This window comes from Periplaneta americana, chromosome 14 (genome assembly GCF_040183065.1).
Source record: "Periplaneta americana isolate PAMFEO1 chromosome 14, P.americana_PAMFEO1_priV1, whole genome shotgun sequence".
Lineage (NCBI taxonomy): Eukaryota > Metazoa > Arthropoda > Insecta > Blattodea > Blattidae > Periplaneta > Periplaneta americana.
The window spans coordinates 2,287,536-2,311,532 of NC_091130.1; the positions used below are offsets into that span (position 1 = coordinate 2,287,536).

General features: G+C 38.2%; 2 protein-coding genes across 6 annotated transcripts in view; both read left to right on the forward strand.

Annotated features, from left to right (window-relative positions):
• LOC138713077 (sister chromatid cohesion protein PDS5 homolog B-B-like) overlaps positions 1-13,255 on the forward strand; it is a 50,498-nt gene extending 37,243 nt beyond the window's left edge. For 3 of the 4 annotated variants that reach the window (XM_069844822.1, XM_069844821.1, XM_069844820.1), the window contains exons 18-21: positions 785-911; positions 5,022-5,238; positions 8,268-8,524; positions 12,965-13,255. In XM_069844822.1, the coding sequence (XP_069700923.1) occupies positions 785-911; positions 5,022-5,238; positions 8,268-8,524; positions 12,965-13,099 (736 nt within the window). In that variant the 3' untranslated portion in view covers positions 13,100-13,255. Of the gene's footprint in view, positions 1-784; positions 912-5,021; positions 5,239-8,267; positions 8,525-9,562 lie in introns of all 4 variants that reach the window. The other variant, XM_069844824.1, reaches the window with a different exon arrangement.
• A 3,875-nt stretch (positions 13,256-17,130) lies between these two features.
• Positions 17,131-23,997, forward strand: part of DEF8 (differentially expressed in FDCP 8 homolog) — a 37,425-nt gene continuing 30,558 nt past the window's right edge. The window contains exons 1-2 of one of the 2 annotated variants that reach the window (XM_069844826.1): positions 17,131-17,410; positions 19,348-19,657. In XM_069844826.1, coding sequence (XP_069700927.1) covers positions 17,192-17,410; positions 19,348-19,657 — 529 coding nt within the window. In that variant the 5' untranslated portion in view covers positions 17,131-17,191. The remainder of the gene's footprint in view (positions 17,411-19,347; positions 19,658-23,997) is intronic. The other variant, XM_069844827.1, reaches the window with a different exon arrangement.

Here is a 23,997-nt window from a genome sequence, read left to right on the forward strand (position 1 = left end):
ATGTTAAACAGTGATGTTTATGGACGTTGTAAAATAGTGTTGTTGAATGTATTGTAAAGTAATAGTAATATAATAAATTGAACTATCTAAGTAGTTCTTGCAGACTTTTCCATTGCGCTGTACAATAAATACCCAAAGAATGTAATCCCAATTATCTAACCTTTTGCTTTATTTTTTGTCTCTGTCTGGTTATATTTTAATTGGGTAGTGTAAAATAGATCGTCTCTTTTATCTTCCTGTTGGCTCTGGTAAGAATTTTCAGCAGAAGCTGCTGTGAGGAATAAAAATGTAAATGTTTTATTTTAAATTGGGTTAGTTTTGAATATCAATGAGGGTGGGAGGAATACTTTCTGCACAGTTTAACATTTTCGTCACCAGGTGCGCTGCTAAATGCATGGAGTAATTACTCTTTTCACTACTTGGTGCGCTGCTAGATGTAATAACGCCCCTCCCCCCAACAGGTGGCAGCAAGGTCAATTTCTACAACAGCGCCTCTAGTATGTGTTACGGGAAACTCAGTAAGTTTTGCATCATATTATATATTCATCCATGCTGTATCAATGTGAAGGCTGTTTCTTTTTCACAAATGTTTTGCTGGCTGCTGCAATAGTATACACTTGCAGAGGTGCCAAGTATCACGGATTGTCTGTAATTATTACACAGCTTACTAAGATTATTATGCCTAAACTGAAAGCATTCATGTAAGTGACGAATGCAGTTCAACAGAAACCAAGATGTGTGAGGCTGTGCAGGAAAATAGACTGAGAGATGTTTGTTGTGACAGCGCTGCCACCAGGGCGAGGCTGCGGCTGACTGCCGGCTGCTGCTTCCTCAAGATCTGCACCAACATCAGCATATTCTACCGGCAGGTCCGCAACACGCACTTCCTCAGAGTTGCGGCGCTCATGCTGGTAAGTGCCACCAAGCTTCTATACCATGTTGCCATGATATTCCTGTTTGCACTTTGTTTCCTTGAACTAGGGCCAGATTTTTTTGATGATAATTTTTCAAATTTTTCGTGAAAAATAAATAAAATGTCGTACTTATGGTTAAAAATGTGACAGTAATTTCGTGATTTTTTTCATCATGTAATGTCATACACTCATACATAGTCTTAATTAGCAATAATACATGGTATTGTAGTGGCAATATTCATGGCGAAATAAAACGTGATGATAATGATGATGGTGATGATGAATTTGCATGTCTGCATAGGTGGAAATATTGTGTGCTTTGGTTATGGCTGTGACGTGTTCCTTGTACAGTAGAACCTCTATTATCCGTGGTAATGAAGGGGGTGGCCTGGACGGTTAATCGAAAAAGTCTGATAATCTGTACCATAAAATATTAAGTCATATTAATTGGAGATTTATCTTTCGAAGAGGTGGAAAAATTCAAATATCTTGGAGCAACAGTAACAAATATAAATGACACTCGGGAGGAAATTAAATGCAGAGTAAATATGGGAAATGCCTGTTATTATTAGGTTGAGAAGCTTTTGTCATCTAGTCTGCTGTCAAAAAATCTGAAAGTTAGAATTTATAAAACAGTTATATTACCGGTTGTTCTATATGGTTGTGAAACTTGGACTCTCACTTTGAGAGAGGAACAGAGATTAATGGTATTTGAGAATAAGGTTCTTAGGAAAATATTTGGGGCTAAGAGGGACGAAGTTACAGGAGAATGGAAAAAGTTACACAACACAGAACTGCACGCATTGTATTCTTCACCTGACATAATTAGGAACATTAAATCCAGACGTTTGAGATGGGCAGGACATGTAGCACGTATGGGCGAATCCAGAAATGCATATAGAATGTTAGTTGGGAGGCCGGAGGGAAAAAGACCTTTGGGGAGGCCGAGACGTAGGTGGGAAGATAATATTAAGATGGATTTGAGGGAGGTGGGATATGATGATAGAGACTGGATTAATCTTGCTCTGGATAGGGACCAATGGCGGGCTTATGTGAGGGCAGCAATGAGCCTTTGGGTTCCTTAAAAGCCAGTAAGTAAGTCATATTACAGTTTTGTAATTTCCTCCGCAATGTTACGTTTAACATGCTAGATAGTGGACTAATGATGGGTTGTCAGTGATGGGTTTATAAGGGCCAAGGAAATTCCTTGTGGTTCTTGTTCGCGGAAAGATACGAATATCAGAGATCTCCTGTTGTAGATTTATATGCTTTATACACTTTATCCTTGTTTTTGATTAAATCACTCACAGTTTTAACGCCAATCTCGTATTCTAATCCGAATGATCCGCGATTTCTCTTTTCCCAAAACTCTCAGTTATTTTCAGTTTTATTTCGATACTTAGCAAAACACTTTTGACACCCGTGGAAGATATTTTGCGTTGAAAATATAAAGTACGGACACTCGAACAGTAGGACAAGGACTGAATGCTGCACGGGTTTGCTATAAATTGTGCTGAAGTTCTCAGGACCATTTCTTTCAAGGCAGGTATAATCGCGATGCTGTTATTCCCGGCGTGACTCCTCCTCTTTGCTTACGTCTTAGGAAGTCAAGGCTCTATAAAGTCTAGGTAAGTAGTATCGTTCGCCATTTTTGTTCTTTCGTTACCGCGCTACCAGACGAGGAATCTATTTGCCACACCGTTAAACATTATCATGTCGTAGCTCCTATGATAATAAATCAAACGCAATGTAATTCAGCAAATAATTGAGCGGCAAATAATGTTCTCGTGTGCTTTGTGCGAACGCCAATGAAAGAGCCAATATGGCGGGCGATTACATTAAGTATTTATCCAGCCTTAGGAAATGCTTAACATCTTCATCAGCGAATCACAAGACACACACGTTTAAATGTAGCCGACCTGCAATGTGATTGGCTGCCGGAAATAAGAGTGACGGGATTATAGTGATTATTTTACAAGTTGGGAAAAACACCTTCAAGTAACCGTTCTTATTGCCGACAGTAGTACTATGTAAGGGTAAAGGCTTGTAATAAAGCACTGTAGAAAGAAATAAATTATAATATAAGATATAGTACTACATTTTTTACCGCAGCAAAGGAAAGAAAAGAGCGAGAGAAAGACAGTCGGATAATCTGCCGATCAGTTAATAGGGTGACGGATAATCGAGGTTTTACTGTAATATGTTTGCAAAGATCTCTCAGTTTCCCGATGCAAAAGTCGTTGCAACTATTGCATACAGTGAAACCTGTCTAAAGCGGCCATCTGAAGTTACCTTGTAAAATGGCCGTTTTATCAGGTGGCCGCTTGATTAAGGTTGGGGTTCTTTTATGAATCAGCATGAAAATAATGTCAGCCTCTTCCATTTTTGCAACTAGCCTTTTCAAAACTCGCTTGCGGTACCTCAGTTTAAATGACTGGATAATACTTTGATCAAGGGACTGGAAGTGTGATGTATTTGGGGGAAGAAACGCCAATTTCACGGATCACATTGCGATTTTGTCGTTTAATCTTGGAATTGAAATCGCATAGTTAATTCTCAAACAATGATGATGTCATCCAGACTTTATTGTTGGCAGTCCACTTCACCTCCAGTAAGCCCATGTCAACATTTTTCAAACATCTCGGTTTCAATGATTTCCCTATCATTAAGAGTGGTTCTTTTTGTCCTGCAGCATTGAAACAAAAGAGCAGGGTTATTCTATATTTTGCCAACTTCCTCCCTTTACACTCTTTTTTCTTAAAACTTAAGTTTTGTTAGGGAGGGCCCCGAAAATAAACCTATTTCGTCAACATTGTAAATGTCTCTGAATTCATATTCCGCAAGAATTGACGGCAGTCTATTTTTTTCATTCTTCAATAACATTGGTTGCAATGTCACCTCCTTCACCAGACACAGAACGAAATGTAATGTTATGCCGTTTTCTAAAGCACTCTAACCACCCATTACTAGCAATGAGATTGCTTACATTGAGTTCTTTGGCAATTTCTAGAGCTTTCTCTTGAATCATAGGCCCACTTACTGGCAATTTCTTCGCCTTCGCACACTTGAACCGTTCGTAAACGAACTCATTCACATTACTAAACACAGATTCTGTCTTCCTCCCATTCTTTTAATACTTCATCTTTATTCTTAATTATACCGTTTATTTATGTCCTTCCACATTTGAATATTTCTGCAATTTTTCTCGCAGATGTTCCCTTCTCACTTTCTTCAATCATTTTTTGTCTCACCTCTAAACTTAACACTACTCTAGATTTACTGTTAGACATGATTTCTCTCTCAAACTAACTTCACAGTTCCTCTGAATCAAGTGAATGAAAAGAAGAAAAATTCGTAAAATCTGGTCCATATAGAAAGAGGAGAACAAAAAAATCGAATGGTTGACTACCTAAAACATACTGTGACATTTTCGATAGAAAAAGTCCGTGTTTCAATCCTTAGAAAGCGAGTAAGAATTTATAGCTGTGCAGGGTCAGAGTGGAAAGTGACAAAAGAGTCATAAAACAGTAATCAACTAACCCTAAGATATGGAGGGTTTACTGTTGTACACTTAGCTATTGCTTCCTGTCCTCTAACCGTCGAAAAAATAGATCAGATGGTATCCGTGAAAAGATTTTTTGTTGGACAATGACCGTTATAGTCAGGTTCCAATCCAAATAGACCCCGGCCGCTGGCCGGCGCATGAGGTGGCCGCTAAATAAAGAGAGAATTTGTATTGAACTTATGGAAAATTCAATTGGTTCCAGAGAAAATTGGCCTTTTGGCCAGGTGGCCATTTAAATAAAGTGACCGCAAAGGCAGGTTTCACTGTATTAATTTTTAAACTCCTATTAAGTTGTATTTGTTTATTTTATTTTGTATGTTTAAGGTTTCTAGCAGAAACAGCCAATTTTCGCGAGAATTCGTGTCATAAATCAGTCATATTTATGGTAATACCTGCTTATAGTTGTTGGTGCTCTCTCAGTCAGTCTGGTCGTGCTTAAGTATCATTTTTACATTACTGTCGATGATTTCATTACACAAGCAAATAAGAAAGACTTTGTTTCCTGAATTGCACAAAAAATGCTGAGCTAGTCAGAATTGTAGGACGAGTCGCAGCATGTGAAGCTGCAGTTCGTGAAGAAGCTGGCTGCGCAGCTGATGGAGGGAGGCAACTGCGCCCTGCCTTCTGCATTCCTGGCCTACTTCGTGCTGGCACCGATGGAGGAGGACGCGGAGCTGAAGAAGCTCATGACGGACACTCTGAACCACAGCATTGCAGACATCCGTCAGCACCTGTGGAACATACGCCGCATCTGGAGACGTGAGGATCATTCATCTCCGATATTCGGTTTATATCACTGCTATCCCATGTAATGCGCTTTTTTTGTCTGATCCCTGCACATTTCATATATAACGCCTTTATGAAATACCCCAAGTCCCGCATAATGCGCTGTTTTTGTGGAATATTTTCGATGTAATTTTCAGCAATGTACTGTAACAGCAATGAAACATCTTGGTCACTGAACTCACTGGTGCCATTAACCTGAAAAGTATTGATATTCGAGCCTTTACCTGCGCATTTAAACCTTCATACTTCATACCTTAGTATACCCCACCCTCTTGTTACGCTCTCTTATTCGACTCCTTATCTGCGTGGTTAAACCCTACATACAGTTACAATACCTCACCCTCTTGCTAACCCTCTCTCTCAAACAACATTCCTCACTCGACCGTAATAAAATTCTGGAAATTTTTGCTGGGCAGTTTGTTGTCCTTTAGTGTATTGAAGTGTCTGTGAATGTGATTACAATGAGTGTTAAACGAGAAGCACTTTCTGTGTCGGAAAAATTGGAAATCTTACGAAAGTACGATGAGAACAGTACTCTTACTCAGAAACAACTCTCTGATGCATTAGGAATCCCATCATCGACATTAAGAATGATAATAAAAAATCGTGACTCAATCACTACAGCTGCGACTTTGGGAGAATGTAAGCGCAAGAGAGTGAAGTGTGGTAAACATGAGGACTTGGAGAACACACACACGGCAAACAACTATAAATGGCTTTTTTTTTTTTCGAAAGATTTAAGTACAGTACATATTGTAAATGTCTTTGACGTACGGTAGAGTAATTACATAATGGAGTAATACTGTATTACCTTTCATGAATCATGTATTTCAATAAAGAAAAATGCTAATAGATACTGTATACAAGTCAAAATTAGAATACCCGCCTAATACTCGTTTTACACCCGGTCCCTTGAACAGCATCTTATCGGGGTTTTACTGTACTTTTTTAGGTACACATTTTGAGTTTAAACTATAAATGTTACAATGGAATATATTTACTCTTTTGTTTTGTAATTAATTGTATTTTCATTTTTATATTTGCTTACATAATATGAAGAGTTCGTGGGAAAAACTATGAATGTCACAGTTTTCTTAAGGTTGATGTCATTATCTAATTCAATGGATCACTACGAAATTTAATGTTGTTCTTATAAAAAATGATAAAAAGGAGAATTATCACCACGAATACAGTAATCCTTTCCTTTATTTTCTATAGAAACAGCTCTACACCTTGCAGTTATAGACTCAATTATATCATTATGTAATCCTTAACAGAAATGTGACATTCATCGTTTTTCCTGCGAACTCTTCATATCATACTTCACATTATGCATTATGCTTATTTCCCTTGTTATTTATTCATTTATTTAATAGTTATAAAATTACTGCAAGTTCAGAATAATAGAAGAAGATCAATGAACTGCGGGCCTATTTCAAACAAACAAATTTTTTTAATCAGACAAAGTAAATTTCCTTCAATTGTTTCTCCATTGTGTACTCAGGAAGTGTTCGAATGTGATGAAGTGTGCCTGGTGTTCTGTCTAGCCTGCAAAACATTAGGAGTCACCGCATGAATGTCGAACATTTGGCCAGTCGGATGCTCGACCTTGACAGATGTTCTCTGACTGGTCAGATATAAACCAGTTGTAATGCCTATAGGGATATCTTATGCGAAGTTTTACCGTCAGATGGCAGGAGCGTTCCATGCAGCGCAACATGTTGTAGGACTATGTGATATGCTACAGTTGATTACGTTTTCCCGCTTATTGGTTTTCTGTGCGTGTCAAAATTATATTTACAATTATTTTGTATAACCTACTATAATTTAATATAATTCAATATTTTCTTACCTCATAATTTAATTTAATTTACGATAAATAATAACGTAAACCTGTATAATATTGAGCGATTCCCCTTAAGAGATGGGTGTGGAAATCTGCAGTATGCAGAATATAGATACGAGTAAATTGAATGTTCATGAACCTGAACGAGAACTTTGAGAACGAGATGCACGAATAAAATAATAGGAACTATGTCGAAGGTGAATATTGCCCTCTTTAATGATTAGTATTTAAGAACCGTACGCTAAAAACAGGATATGCAGCCACCAATGTGTTTTTTTATAGGGAAGAGACTATCAAAATTGAATTCCTTGTATTTTTTCTGTAGTTGCAGAAAGATCAAATGCAATTTTTAATAGGATGATATAATATGATCGCAATAGTATCACGATTAGTAGTGTGTTTTGTAGGTTAAGGACATGCAGTTTTGAATACTGTGTGGGATGATTTTGAAAATTTGAACTTAAAACATGGCTTTAATAATTAGGGTACAGTACATTAAAAACATTATTCACGAAATGGATTTCACTACGAATCGTCCTGGATAATAAACATCCTAGTTTATCGAGAGTTTACTGCAGTCGTAAACTTCGGAGACTCCTACAACTACTGCATGTAATCTATGCTAACATAGCTCGCTGTCGAGGTTGCATTTTTCTTTTTCCTCTTCCAAAATGAAACTATAGTCAACAATTCCTTACTTAAAGTAAGTTACTTTTATATTTTAATAGCTAGCACTTTCGAGGCCCAATGGCCTACAGGTATATGAAGAAGTGTTTTGTCTCTCTGAGATGGATAGTAACAGAAGAATTAATACGTATAATAACCTAATAACTACTCAGAATATTTCAGAATATTTCTGGACCTGATTGAAGACAAAAAGCTTTCCCTAGTTTTTACATATAGGAACATAACAAAATTTGCCATTTTTAGTTGTTTTTAAGAGTATTTAATATACTAATACACAATGTATATCCTCAGTGTTTATATACCGAAAAACAAATGCACACGCAAAGCGCATCCCTCAAAGTACACGTGTGCTATCTGTTGGTGCTAGTTCAGGATATCCCTATTCTTACTACATGCCAATCAGCTTCGGACTGTTCCCTCTGTTCTGTGGGGGAGCTGAATGAGCTGCAACAGGGTGTGATGTTTCCAGTGGGTGCGAACACGCTGAGCTGGCTGCGTGGCAGACAGAGCCTGATGCCGGAGTGCAGTGTGCAGGCTGCACTGCAGGTGCTGGTGACGCACATGGTGTCTGCACAGCACGCTCGCTCTTGCCTTGCCTTCCTGCTGGACGCCCTGCTGAACCGCAAGAATGGCAACTTCGCACGCTTCAGCACTACGTACTACTCCAGGCTGTTCCACATGGTGAGGCAGCACAGCAGAGTCGCGTCTGCACTGGACATCAACGAGGTACTTACTCTTATCATTGTTATTACAGGCCTTTCTTGGTCATGTCGCCCGCTGGGGTTATGGCTTACTATTACAAATGAAAACAATTAACAACAGATATCTCAGTCACAACAACGCCATACAATACCAGATGAAACTATAAATTAATTACATAATTAAAATACGACATTTGGTCCAGGGAGCATCCTTTTGGTGCAAGGATAACATTTTTCTAAATTATCTTGAATACATTCTTTAATAGATCACTTCAAATCAACGTCAAAATAGGGCGAACAAATATATATTTTTGTGTTGGCTCCATTGTGCATAATTGTGTATTTTTTTTTATTTTATTGGGTTATTTTACGACGCTGTATCAACATCTAGGTTATTTAGCGTCTGAATGATATGAAGGTGATAATGCCAGTGAAATGAGTCCAGGGTCCAGCACCGAAAGTTACCCAGCATTTGCTCATACTGGATTGAGGGAAAACTCCGGGAAAAAAAACCTCAACCAGGTAACTTGCCCCGACCGGGATTCGAACCCGGGCCACCTGCTTTCGCGGCCAAACGCGCTGACCGCTACTCCACAGGTGTGGACCATAATTGTGTATGTAAATGAAAACAAATGGAAAATGGTAGATAAATATTATTTTAAGAAACATAGAAAACAAATGGGGTAAATTATGAGCACAGGAACGCCATTTCGTGACACTTTGTAAAATGACTCCGCTCCAGTGAACTCTACAGTAAAATACTAATTTTTACTCTATTTGCATTGTATTTTTGGTCCAGGGGAAGTAGGCCTATTCGTCTTTTACGACACACTTAAAAATATTATTATGTTTCATGGACAAAGGAAATTAAATTGTACGAGTAGTATAAAATTAGTATTATATGGACTAAACAAAGTTTAAGTTGGCCTCTATATTACCATGGCTCATCCAAATGTGTAATTAAGCAATAAAAATATTTCGACAGAATATCAAGTTCTGTCTGTAAGGATCTGTTTTAATTGTATCTTATGGCCCATTTGTACTCTGTTCTCTATTTACTCAGGATATAGCCTATATCCATATAGAAGAACTACACTTTCCAGTGGTGAAAGAATTATGCAAATGGGTAAGTATGTAGTTGCTGAGATTACTTCATACAAACACACTTCTCTCTCTATATATGTTAATATTGTTAAAGTAACATTTATATGCATATCATAGAATGCAATGATATTCGTATAAAAATAGTGTAAAATGAATAACTTCTCTTTGTTGTGCAAGGCTGCCTTAAATAAATGCAAAGTCATTTGTTTTCACTTCATTACATTAGTTTGTTTGAGATGGCACTGACATAAAATGCATTGTTATTTTAAAACTTATATATTTTGTTAAATATCAGTTCTATCAAAATTTTGAAAGAAATAAAACTTGTTGGAAACATTTTTAAAACAACTTTTGTTATGTAAAATTCTCCTAAAAAATCAATAACAAGCAAGATATTTTGATTTATTTATTTCAGGTCCCCTTATAACCCTCCTTTTGAAGAAAGTATTTTGAATGCCATATGGCCTAAAATCTAAGTAGGAACTAACTTATTATACATATCAATTTTCATAGAAATCGGTTCAACTATTATCGCGTGAACAGGTAACAAACATACAGACAAACATACAAACAAAAATTTCAGAAATGCTATTTTCGGTCTCAGGATAGTTAATTATGCATGTTAACACCAATTATTTTTGAAAAAAATGAAAATTACCAGAAAAATGTAGGTTACAAATTTATTATTAGTACAGATTTTTTGTTTAATGGAGAAGAAAATATAAAATTGGTAAAGATGTGCAAGATAAAATTATTATTAATATAATTAAATACTCGATAGCTAACCTAAAAACATTTATATGGAATCAACAACAATTTAATCTGAATGTAATCTCAATATATATTATAAATTTGCATCATATTATTGTTTAATATGTCATTTTACATATGTTGAACTAAATCTTTATACTATACATTATATGTTATACATATTCTTCCTTTCCCTTTTCTATTTTAACCATGTATCTTGTAACATTTTCCAATGATGTACGTTATTTTGTATAGTATTCTGTGTTTTAGCAATCTCAATGTGAGTCAGATTTGTAAAATAAAATAAAATAAAAAAACTCTGCCGAGAAGTTGATGAGGCCCTTAAAAACACAGGATTACTAGAATGTGCACGTTTGTCATGGCCCTGAAGTGCTAGTTGAATGCACCACAAAAATTAATGCAGTCGATGATTTTAAAAAGCATGTAAATTAACTATTTTTCGAGATTTGCTCATTATATCTCTTTATGTTCAGGCAATAAACACTATCAAGTTGTTGACGAATGTGCACTTTCCCTAAAATATTGAATTCAAGAAAAGAATTCAGGTATGACTGCACACTTTGATGTTTCACTGTTCTTTGACTTAAGTGCGCAAAATCACTGACCCCAAGCTTTACCGAACTACATTCGCAAATAACATGCATGGAAAGCAGTACAAATGATTGGTCACCTCACAGCCGCAAATCCATGCTGAGCTGAGGTGCTGTACCTACTTCTTCTTATATCCTGTTGTTCCTAGGTGGAACATAGGGCAGCAATGAAGTTCCTCCAGCGTACTCTGTTGCCAGCCATCTGTTTCACCTCTTCCCAGCTTTTCTCACATCCAGTGGCGGCTCGTGCCTTTCTTGAATGGGTGTTCACAAAAAATATGAGTAATGAACACACTGATATATCCTCGTATAGCTGAATCACGCGTCAGAGATAAACGAGTTCTAATATTCATGCACCAAATCTACGCATATGAAACCAAAATTAAAACCATTGAACAAAAGTAGAGTAAAATTAATTCATAGGACTCATCTTCACTGCTGTTGTAGATAGTGTTGAAGATCTGGATTTATTTGTAGAGAAGCTCCATGCGCCTAGTTTTGAGAGGTGCAAACTTATCAATAACTTTATTACTGAAGTCTCTAATCATGTTAGCAGGTTTTTTTTTTCCACTGCCAACATAGCCAATGTACTTAATCGGTCTTCTGCCATGGTGTTACAGACGAATGTTTTAATCCTCTTTTAATTCCACACACTCACAATTTCACATACGTCCATTTCCAAACTTGAAATGTTACTGTTTCAACTCTCAATACGCACCAATGCAGCTTGTATTTTCCTTACTTTGCTGAACAAAAGACAACAGAATCAGCCCCCGCGCATAATGGTATTTTGAAAAGAAAAAGTAAAGAGAGAACACGAGGAAAGAGGGAGAAAGGAACAGGATGCCAGACCCAAGAGAGAGATGGAGCATCTCTGTTTCTCTGTCACTAGCACGTTAAGACTTGTGCGAGCCAGAGCTGTTGTAACCATTGTAACAAACCAGAAAATATTCTCGCCTCAGGCTATTTCACCCTACTAGAGAAAAATTGTGCGAACTGCTGTCAACCAGTCCAATATTGTAAGTTCCTTGCAGTCCAATGGAGATTTAAAGACACACGACGCATGAACAGGACATTCTCTCGAGACGAAAAATGTAGGAACGTCATTGCGTATTGGAAAGTAATAGATGTACCGGTAATAATATTAATACAGTAATACGTATGATTATTGTTGGTTTTTAAGGTCTTCACGTGCTCCTGTGCTCATATAGAGGAACCGCCGCTGCCCACATCTCTCTACTTCCTCCTCTATTGATTGTTTCCATGTTTTTCTAGACCGTCCTCTCTTCCTTATTCCTTGTGGATTCCAACCAATTGCGGTCTTCTCAATAGCTCCATCTGGCTTTCTCAGCGTGTGACCTATCCAATTCCATTTTCTTTGTGTTATTTGATAACATATTTGTGATTGGTTAGTTCTTCTCCACAGTTCTTCATTTGCTATTATTTCCGGCCATCTTATATTTAGAATATGTCTCAGACATCTGTGAGGTGTTGTACTACTTTGTATTAATTCCAACTTCCTACCCAATGATAAGTTCGAAAGCAATTGCTAACCTTACTAGCCATCCTCACAATTGGCATGTGCACACATGGGGAACTAGCCCCTCCGTCTTGCTTCCAAGAATCAGCCAGTTTTCTCGCACTGAAGTGTCATATCACATGCTCCTAAGCAGTCTTTCTGCCACGTTGTCTTTCTCTCAGAGCACTCGGAAGCAAATAATTCTACACTGTTCTTTTTCTAATGTTGCAATGTGTAATTATTTATTTCTTGAATATTATTCTACTACTGTTTTTACTAGGGGTTCACGTGCTCAAGTGTAAAGCCACTGACAGGTATGTATGTTATTGAAAAAATATTTATATGATTTTCTGTCATCCGCAGTTTCCCTTATACACGGTAGGTTTCGGAACATATCTTCTGCGGATATGAGGTATTACTGTAGTCAAGGTTAAACTGAGATGACACAGGATCAGCAGAGCAATATTTGTTTCTGTTGCAGGAAGTATGGGCCTTGTGCGATGCCGGTGAGCTTCATTTGACTAAAGTGAAAGCAATTGTGAATAATCAGACTTTATCTCCCGAGCCTGTACTGTGCAAGAATTTCTTTATTTTCGACAGAGAGAGCTGCAACTAACTTTGCTGTTAACATCGAAACAGAGTGAGGACTTGTTTATACACAAGCAGAGAGTCTACTAATTATATTTAACAGATGTTTTTTTTCAATTGTGTTAAAATTATGTTCTGTGAAATTGCATTTGCATGATTTGTTAAAATATAAGGTTATACCAAATTATTTGTCTGCCACTGTTTTTTTACATCCAGTCCGTCTTCTTAAGCCCACACATTATGCCCATATATTATAATGTATGTATGTACTGGTATGTATTTATTAGCACTGCAATTGGGTATATTCTCAGTGGCAGTGATCTGTATAGTACACAATAACATTACAATAATTACAGCAATAAAATAGCATAGATAAAATAAACGTAGAATTAATTCTAACTATGAATAAATAAATAAATGCAATGAGCCTGGTAGCTACTATAAATAAAGACAAGTAAACCTAACTTACAATCAAACCTATTCCTATTAAATTCAACTATTGTCAACTTAAGTAATTACAAATCACCTTAATGAATTACATATAAACTTAATTAATTACATGACACAACTTAGGTAATTACACTGCATTTACATTACTATTAAATCTCAACCTAATCTTCTCAACCTTTCCTTAAATGTATTGATTTTGAGAGGACCACCCTGAAAGATTGCCACAGGTAAGCTTTTACAGTCTACTATTGTGCAGTTAAGAAAGGAAAATTTTGCCACGTCTGTTCTTTGTTTCCTGCATTTAAACTTCATAATATGATCAGCCCTGCATAAGTATGATGGTGTCACTAAACTAATATTAATGTCGGTCCATACTTTGTGTTCCATTTGTCCCTTAAACAGTGCGCTAAGCCTGGCTTTTCATCACCATGATTTGAGCAATTCCCATCCTAAGTCTTTTATGTACCTTTCCCATTTTGACATATTTTGCTGCCCTGTGTTGGACCTTTTCTGTTGGATCAATTTGTGTTTGTCTGTACCTGATTATTTGTAGAAAAGTACAATACCTCGTATTGGGTTGATGCCAAAGTTCGTAGCAATTTTTCGCTGTGATAGGTTTTTATTTGAGTTGAATAGAAGACCAACATTAATCAGTAATATATTCTGCTACATTATCTGTGGCTACCAACGCTGGGGTAGTTTTTCAGTTCTCCGTCTGAAGAAATCTGCTGGTTTGGAGTTAAAGAAATTGTCAAGCCAAGTTCGTAAAGCTTCTTCGTTATCAAAGGGTTCCCTTGAAAATTGTTAGATGGAGAACTGAAAAGGTGGAAATCTGAGGGCACAAGATCGAGAGAATATGGGGGATGTGGAATCGTTTTTCTTCAATTACGGCCGCAAGACGTCTGAATTGTGGCAATAAATGTCAGCAGTTATGTCAGCAATTCATAGTATACAACACGACTCCTTTTTTATCCCACCACACGCACATCATCATCATCTGTGGATGGACACTAACTTTTGTATCGATTGCTATGTGTTGAAATGACAGGATCATTTTCTTGCAGTGCTTTCTCCGATGGCTTTCTCCCCGTACATGGCACAAATATTTCGAGCCACCTTCGCTGCCTTTACTCCTCTATTAAACTCAAAAAAGAGAATATGTTGGAAGTGTTCGTTTTTTTTTTTTTTTTTTTCCACTTACCATTCCACCTTCTTTAGCTCATAAATGGCACAAATTTTCTTCAAGTTCACAAAATTAAGGCGTATTTACAAGCACAACACTGCAAATAACAAATGAGAAATGACAAATAATAAACAATCTACTAACAATACAGTGTTGTGATGACGAACAAAACTGCTATGAACTTACGCAACAACCAAATAAATCCTGTTAAGTCTTCTATCTGAACGTGCTCATTTTGAAAGTGATACTGACCAATATGCTTTTGGGGTACATGTCTGCTCCAGTAATGGCCGTGACCGATATTCTCAGTGATACCTAATCCTAGTTTAAGCACCTTCTCTATAGAATGTTTATTATTATTATTATTATTATTATTATTATTATTATCATCATCATTATTATTATTATTATTATTATTATTACTATTATTATTACTTAAGGTGCTTAGGAAAATATTTGGGGCTAAGCGGGATGAAGTTACAGGAGAATGGAGAAAGTTACACAACACAGAACTGCACGCATTGTATTCTTCACCTGACATAATTAGGAACTTGAAATCCAGACGTTTGAGATGGGCAGGGCATGTAGCACGTATGGGCGAATCCAGAAATGCATATAGAGTGTTAGTTGGGAGACCGGAGGGAAAAAGACCTTTAGGGAGGCCGAGACGTAGATGGGAGGATAATATTAAAATGGATTTGAGGGAGGTGGGGTATGATGATAGAGACTGGCTTAATCTTGCACAGGATAGGGACCGATGGCGGGCTTATGTGAGGGCGGCAATGAAACTTCGGGTTCCTTAAAAGCCATTTGTAAGTAAGTAAGTAAGTAAGTTTGTATTATTATTACTTACAAATGCCTTTTAAGGAACCCGGGGTTCATTGCTGCCCTCACATAAGCCCGTCATTGGTCCCTATCCTGTGTACGATTAATCCAGTCTCTATCATCCCTCAAATCCATTTTAATATTATCCTCCCATCTACGTCTCAGCCTCCCCAAAGATCTTTTTCCCTCCGGCCTCCCAACTAACATCTATAAGCATTTATGGATTCACCCATACATGCTACATGCCCTGCCCATCTCAAACGTCTGGATTTAATGTTCCTAATTATGTCAGGTGAAGAATACAATGCGTGCAGTTCTGTCTTGTGTAACTTTCTCCATTCACTTTAACTTCATCGCTCTTAGCCCCAAATATTTTCCTAAGAAACTTATTCTCAAACATCCTTAATCTCTGTTCCTCTCTCAAAGTGAGAGTCCAAGTTTCGCAACCATACAGAACAACTGGTAATATAACTGTTTTATAAATTCTAACTTTAAGATTTTTTGACTAGATGACAAAAGCTTCTCAACCGAATAATAACATGCATTTCCCATATTTATTCTGCGTTTAATTTTCTCCAGACTGTCATTTATATTTGTTACTGTTGCTCTGAAATATCTGAATTTCTCCACCTCTTCAAAGGATAAATCTCCAATTTTTATATTTCTATTTCGTACCGTACAATATTCTAGTCACGAGACATAATCATATACTTTGTCTTTTCGAGATTTACTTCCAAACCTATCACACACTTGCTTCAAGTAAAATTTCCATGTTTTTCCCTAGTCGTTTGTGGATTTTCTCCTAACATAGTCATGTCATCCACATAAGCAAGCAGCTGATGTAACCCATTCAATTCCAAACCTTCTCTGTTATCCTGGACTTTCCTAATTGCATATTCTAGAGTAAAGTTAAAAAGTAAAGGTGATAATGCATCTCCTTGCTTTAGTCCGCAGTGAATTGGAAAAGTATCAGGTAGAAATTGGCCTATACAGACTCTGTTGTAAGTTTCACTGAGACACATTTTAATTAGTCAAACTATTATTACTATTATATCAGTGGGCACGCAACTCATCCCATATAGGGGGGGGGGGGGGTGTACAGTAGACCTCAGGTCGTAGTGCATGGGATGTTCCCACCCTCCTAACAAGAAAAAAAATGACATGAATTTAGGGCGCAATAAAAAAATCAATGACGACACAGACAGAAAAGCTGCCTGTTTGCTCTCTGAATTGATCTCTGGTGAAAAGTCATCAACAGAATGAACTCCTGTAGAGTTTATACAGAAATATAGGGTATGCTGTAGAAAACAACAATGAGAATGGCTGATGTTTCCACCATTACAAGAGACAACAATCCGCAATAATATGTTTTAGAAGGGATACCAACTGCTGATGGTTGTTATCTCTGACATATTAAATTTAATATTTAGTTTCGTCCCTTAAATTTATAATTGAAAACAAATTAAGCAAATATTTCTAATATAAAATGTATGAAAAGTGTGTCATCGCATTATACTAGCACAATCTATGCTAATAGTCGACGTGTTGGCAACATTGAATTCTTGTGTGCAGTGGCCTTCAGCTCTATAATCTTTGACATTTACTGCTTATCAATTTGACTGCGCAGGTAGCGCACGGAGGCCGTGAAGGGCTGGTCAGTATATGTGTAGATCATGCGTTATAAACATGGAAGGAAATAATAATAACAATAAAGTTATTTTCGAGAGCAGCTTGGATGATAATGCTACAGCAAATCAAACATTTGCTTCTACACCATCTTCATCGACTTCTGGTTGTGTTTCCGGGGATGACACTTCAGAAGGAAAAGCTGTCATTCCTGCTAGTCTGGTCACAGCAGAAAACTACCTGACAATTTCAGAGGTACCGTACAAAAAGAAAAGTTAAAATGATTGTACTTTCTATGGTATGTCATTCACGTCTTTGAACTTTACTATTGCACATATTAATCTTTTATAAGATATAATATACATAACAATATCTCTGTAATTTATAAAGTACATAGACAAAATATCGAAGCCGAATAATCAAACTTCGAAGGTGGAAACTTGATTGGATATATGAGTTGTAGCAATGCAATTAGGTTAAATCTTTAATACATTCATAACTGCGTTTTAATTTGATGTCACAAATATTATTGAGCTACTACATATTTTGATTATTCGGGTAAAGCAGATACCGTAACAAGCGACGTGTACTTTAAATTTTCGAATCCGTTCAGAGACTATGACAAATTGGGATTTTGTACTGATTTAATATGTCTGTACGACATACCGGTAAGCATTTAAAGAGAAATATGTCATACTTCAGCTTAAAACAGCAGTCACAAAGTTCAAAGATTATTATTCAAGTTTTTTTATTACTATTACCATAGAAAAGGTGAATCCATGTAGTGTTGTTTTTAATGTTACTTGAATGAGTGTAAGTTAGCCATTAGTGTTGTCGGGACTCTCGTGGCACTGGGGAGCACGACAGTGTTGAATGGTTCAATATTCATATTGTGGATGCTGATTGTTGTTGTTTATTAAATACAGACATTTACAACTTTCAACCATTTTTTTATTTGTTTGGTGGCTTGTCACGAGTCTTCACAGAGTGAAGGTGATTGTGGAATATGATGGAATGATGGTGAGGGGATATGGCAGAACCCTCTTGCTTAAAAAAGTCCCTTGTGCAGACGCTTGTATTTCCCTATTTTGACTACGCTGACATTTTACTGACTGAACTCTCCAGCGACAACAAAACGAAACTTCAACGTGCTCATAATTTGTGTGTACGTTTTGTAAGCAATGTTCATAACTATGATCATATGACCCCATCCCTGGAAGCAATAGGTTGGCTTAAACTAGATAAGAAAAGAAATTTACATTCACTACTCCTTCTCTTCGAAATCTTGAACTCTTCTATTCCTTCGTACCTGTCGTCTCACTTCACTTATCTTTCTTCCCACCACAATCTGAACACACGCTCTCGCCATGAAACAATACTAACAATACCATCCCATCGCACCTCCTCATACTCATCCTCTTTCACAATAGCCCTGCCAAGACTCGAATTCGCTACCTGCTAGCATTAGGGACTGTCGAAATAAAATTGAATTCAAACGCAAACTTACTAGGCACTGTGTCAGTAATTGAGACTCGTTCAGACATGGTTTCTTGTAAATAGTTCTCTTAATCTATCACAAAATATTTCAATATCCGGTAATTTCATCACTATAGAATTTTGTTATTCTAGGTTTAATTTGTACCGTAATTCAGTAAATACAAAAAATTCTTTGTTCTTAACTTTTATGATAAAATGTCTAGCTTTCATTAATCAGGTAATCTTGTCGTACCTGTACTTTAATTTTTATTGTAATTGTAATTGTAAATTTAATATTAATTGTAATGTTATTCTTCATATTATAGTTGTAATTCCCTGGTAGAGGGGCAGAGAAGGCCTGACGGCCTTATCTCTACCAGGTTAAATAAAATACTAAATACTAAAAACACTTTGTACCGGCTTTGTCCACCACAAATTCCTTTGTGACTTAGACTGGGATTGAACATGGGTCGCCATGGAAGGCAGAGATGCTAACCACTGCACCACGCGCAAGAGGACAGCTATATTACTTCCACTCTGTATAGGAACAAGCCCCCCCATTCAAAATTGAACACAGGGCAGAAATTTGTTTTCTTAGTTGTCTCATATGGAACATGCACAGCACTGGATGGTGAATATTGTAATACTCCTTCAAGAGATGATGTGATTTAATGTGACGTTGCTGCAGAATTGATTTGCGATGTGATCCCAACCAGGAGGCGCAGACGCTGACCTCGATAGAGGACCTGGCGCGGGCGGTGGAGCAGTGCAAGGAGATGGTGCTGGAGAGCTCGGAGTGCTCCGAGGAGCGCAAGTGGCTGGTGCGGCGCCTCATAGAGCTGCGCCTGCGCTTGCAGGAGGCCCGCGAGGCGGCCGAGGACGCACAGGACTGCCACCAGGAGGTGCGTGTGGTGCGGGGCCACCACTTCACGCTGCAGTCCCAGCCCGCACCCACCACCAAGCACCACTGCGATCGCTGCTGCGGCGTCATCTGGAGTGTCGTGCACTCCTGGTACCAGTGCGTGGGTCAGTACTGCTATCCATAGTGCTTGAGGTAATTCTCCAGAAAAGCTACACCATGAGAGAAGAGGGGAGAATGAGACGTCGTATATAGCGAGGTCGTCAGTGGTTGATGCAAGTAACAGTAGATGGCGGAGCAGTATAACCTGTTGAAAATTTTACCTTATAGATGGCTCTCTTCACTGTTTCCCTCGTCACACCTTTTTCTCTTCTTTCCTTCTCAAATGTCCTTCCTTCGTGCCTCTCAACTCTATATGACCTGTATTATGTCCTACACTAAACTTATGACATGTCATTATTATTTGTATTATTAAATATCCGTGGAAAAGGACCCTAATTCACCAAGCGGTAAGCTAGGGTTTTAGTTTTTGCTATACGGTATACTACTTACCTATACTACTTATTTTTACACAGATAATGGTGAAGTTTGTATCTACAGTCTTTTAAAGATAAAGTTTAGCAAGTCTATAAATTGTCTGTAGCAACAAGGTTTTTTGATCACTTCACATAGTGAAGTCTTAGTCCAGAAGATGTGTCTTTATTTGAAATCCCTTTGCTTCAATAATAGGACAGTCAAATACTGGGTGTTCAGTTCAAAATGTGTCATGGCTCGCTGTATGCCGTCATGTGGCTAGTCGATGAGCCTAGAGAATTCAATCTTCTTACACTTCCGCAGAGGCGTATTACCTAAATGCCAGAGAAGTTGCATAGCAAGTACGGCGTTCATTCTGAAAGTCCGTGGATACCCACGGACTCTGGAAGTACGTACCGATACGTGCGGTAACGCCTGTAGTGGCAGGAATGTGAACTGTTTGGAAACACGTACTGAGGTGAGTTTTTTTCTAACTCTCGGGATATGGCGAGAGAGTTAAGACGATTACTTACGTATTTGTTGACATTAACTTGGACGGTCAGCATGGACACGGAGCATTTGATTTGTGTTGTGGAATGTTGTGGTATGCAACCGATGATAACAAATACCCAGCGTACGACTTTCCCGCGCAAAACACAGTTCGAAAGAGGTTATGGTAGCACACAGACCGTACAGACCGCCATCTGTTGCTACGACGTTCAAGTTATACTGTACACATTCTCAACTTCAGATTGAACACCTTGATTAATAGGCAACTTCTCTGACATAGAAGCTGAAACTCGCTTCAAATCCCTGACTCACAACAGTGACGTCATGACACACTTTGAAATGAACACACAGTAGAAGGTGTTTCACACTGTGAAGGTCTTCGCGGCAGGAGCATGTAGAGTCGATGTCTGCTGGAATGTTGAATCTGTCGAAGTAAGTACCAAATTTCCCATGTCCAGAAAGAAACTGCGTTGTTACGAAAGTAGGTTTGAAGTGATGGCTTTTGAGTCGGTCGTGGATTGTTGGGAAGTAGGTGTCTCTTGTTAGTGATCTGGTTGTGCATGTCGTCCATCTAGTATTCCAGTTTTGATGAGTCTGTTGTCGTATTTGTTTCTTGATATATGATATCGGTTGTAAACTGTGTGTCGGAGTTTCGCTGTTGGATGCTGCAGCTTTCACTAGCTCATCAGCTCTCTCATTTCCTCTTACACCATTGTGTCCACGGACCCAAGTGAGGCATATGTGCTGTGCGTACTTTTCAAGTAATTCCCTTGCCTCTATCACTAATGGGTGACGGTTGTACTTGTCAGCGATGCAGTGAAGGGCAGCTTGGGAGTCACTAAATATGCGCGCTGAGTTTTCGTTCTTAATGCACCATTTCACGGCTTCATTAATTGCTAGAAGTTCTGCCTGAAAAACTGTGCAATAAGGAGACAGTTTTATCTTGGTGCAAAATATTTCATTATCACTGTGGTAGGCAACAAATGCGCAGCCTACTTGTTCTTCCAGTTGATGTCATTATTAATGTACAACCTTACCTTGTGAGATTTCGATCGTGTAACATTCATCTTCAGAGGATGTTGCCTTTACGGTCTTGGACACCAGGACTTCTAGCGCAGAGATGTAAAAATGACTCACGGAGTGATTTCCCCTCATTACCTCCTCCTACCAATTTAGGTGCGTGTGATGGAATTCAGGGAGAATCGCGTGAATTTGACATAAACAACCCTCCTCTCAGCGTCACATCAGTTCAGTAGGCTAGTAAGGAGGGGTGATACGACACACACGATTTCTCCTCGTTTACATCCTTGCTCTAGCGGAACACGGTTTTAATTTAGCCTTTATAATGTTATTTACCAGTCGACAATGTATGCAATGGAGGGGGAAATGAACTGGCCATCCTATCGCAATATCTCCTGTCTTAGTTGCCTCATGAGTAGTGCCTTGTTGATGCCACTTGTGAGTTTCAGACCTGTCTTCGGACAGTTGAATAAGCAACCTAACAACAATGTTATTTAGTGAGAAATGAGTACGTGACAGGCTTACCAACTTAACATGCTGTTTAGTCCAGGGGAATTTCTTCGAGTACGTTACCATTCCATATCCTGGTATAGTGCCCGCATTTTATCAATACCCAGCCGGTATTAAAGACAACGCTTTCCTTTGAAGAGGTAAGATAAGAGATGGTGTGTGGATAAGCTTCAGGGCTTCTACCGCGTTGTCTTGGTGTTGGTGGCTGATGTTTCGACCGCTGTGTTGTGGTCATCTTCAGAGCAGTTGTTGGATAAGGAAATAATCGAAAAATCGAAAAATCGAAGGAGAATTGGGAGGAAAATTTAAAAGGTACGCAAAACGCGTCCTTGCAAGGGGTTGGGGGCTGTACAAAACTAAATATGTGAGCTCCAAGCCTGTTGGCCACTAGTCTCACTCCGGGTTACGCTGCTCCCCTGAAGGAGCTCTAGAAAATTTTGAAGGGGACATAAGGAAATAGTCTGGGAGTTCGTATATATATAGTAGTCTCGATGGGGGAGTACTTGCGGTGATAGGTCGTAGGTTCTCCTTCTGGCATCTGATTGGTCCTACGTTGTTCCATCCGGTTGAGAACCTACGACCTATCACCGCAAGTACTCCCCCATCGAGACTACTATATATATATATATACGAACTCCCAGACTATTTCCTTATCCAACAACTGCTCTGAAGATGACCACAACACAGCGGTCGAAATGTCAGCCACCAACACCAAGACAACGCGGTAGAAGTCCTGAAGCTTATCCACACACCATGTACACCAGCCGCGGAAGCCTACGCGAACACTTAAGATAAGAGATTGTTTATTGATTAGGCCTTCTCAGATGCCACTCTAGTCATAAGAAGCGATAACATATGACTACCAATGATCCGTTAGCAGTTTTAATTGACGTGCCGATATCAACTCCACGTGGCGTACGAAACACCGTTGCCGTATTTCGAGTTTATTGATGCGAGTTGAAATAAATATATCACTAATGGTAATTATAACTAGGAACGATTTTTATAGTGGAAAGTTACAAGTCTTGACACTGAAAATATTGATGCGTGCAAAAATGATATGTCACAACACAAAGGCTTCCAACTGAGTATTAAATCAACGAGCCGACAATATTGTATGTGTAGCAGTGGAATTTAGATGACAGTCCTAATCTACATATGACAGCCCTGAAAACAGTTGCATAACTTGCTATGCACTGGAGGTAAGTAGGTCCTTACATGACGTTAACATGGTTATGTGTGACTTTTATAGTTCAGTGAAGAAAGAACGAGTATTGAGTGTTTTATAAAATACTAGTATTTTCCCTGGACAGAAAACAATATAAAATTAATAAATGTTGGAATTGTGATGGGAAGTTGGGCGAAGGTCTGAATTTAGGGGAAAAGGAGAGGAGCTTGTGCTGTGAATATGACGTGTGTATGTTAAGACTACATATGAATATACAGCAAGCAATGAAAGATACTTATGTGCGAAATATGTGTCACTGCAACATGAAACCACTTGTTCATTATTATATGCATGTGACAGAATTCTTTGAAGCAAAAAGAGTATAGCCTCCTTTGGTGCAGCTTTTCTGGAAAAATACCTTCGTAATATTGTTTCAGCTTTTTCACAGTTGTGTCTATAACACACATGGAGGACAGACGCCCTTAAGCATCATTGTATGCCACTTTTGACAGTTCTTCACTTTGCCATCACTGTTGTTATGAATTTGCCCTGTACCTTGAGTAGGCAGACTGACTGAGCCGAGTTTGTTCAGGGTGTGCCCTGATATATTAAAAATAACTACTACAGATGGATAAATAAGTAACCAGATAGTACTGTTACAGTGAAACCTGGGTTATATGTAACTGGAGGGAAATCATTTAAATTATACATAAATAAGGTTTGAATATAAGATAATTTTCGAATAAGTAGGAAGCAGTTTAACAGAACACGAAGAGCTGGGAGGCA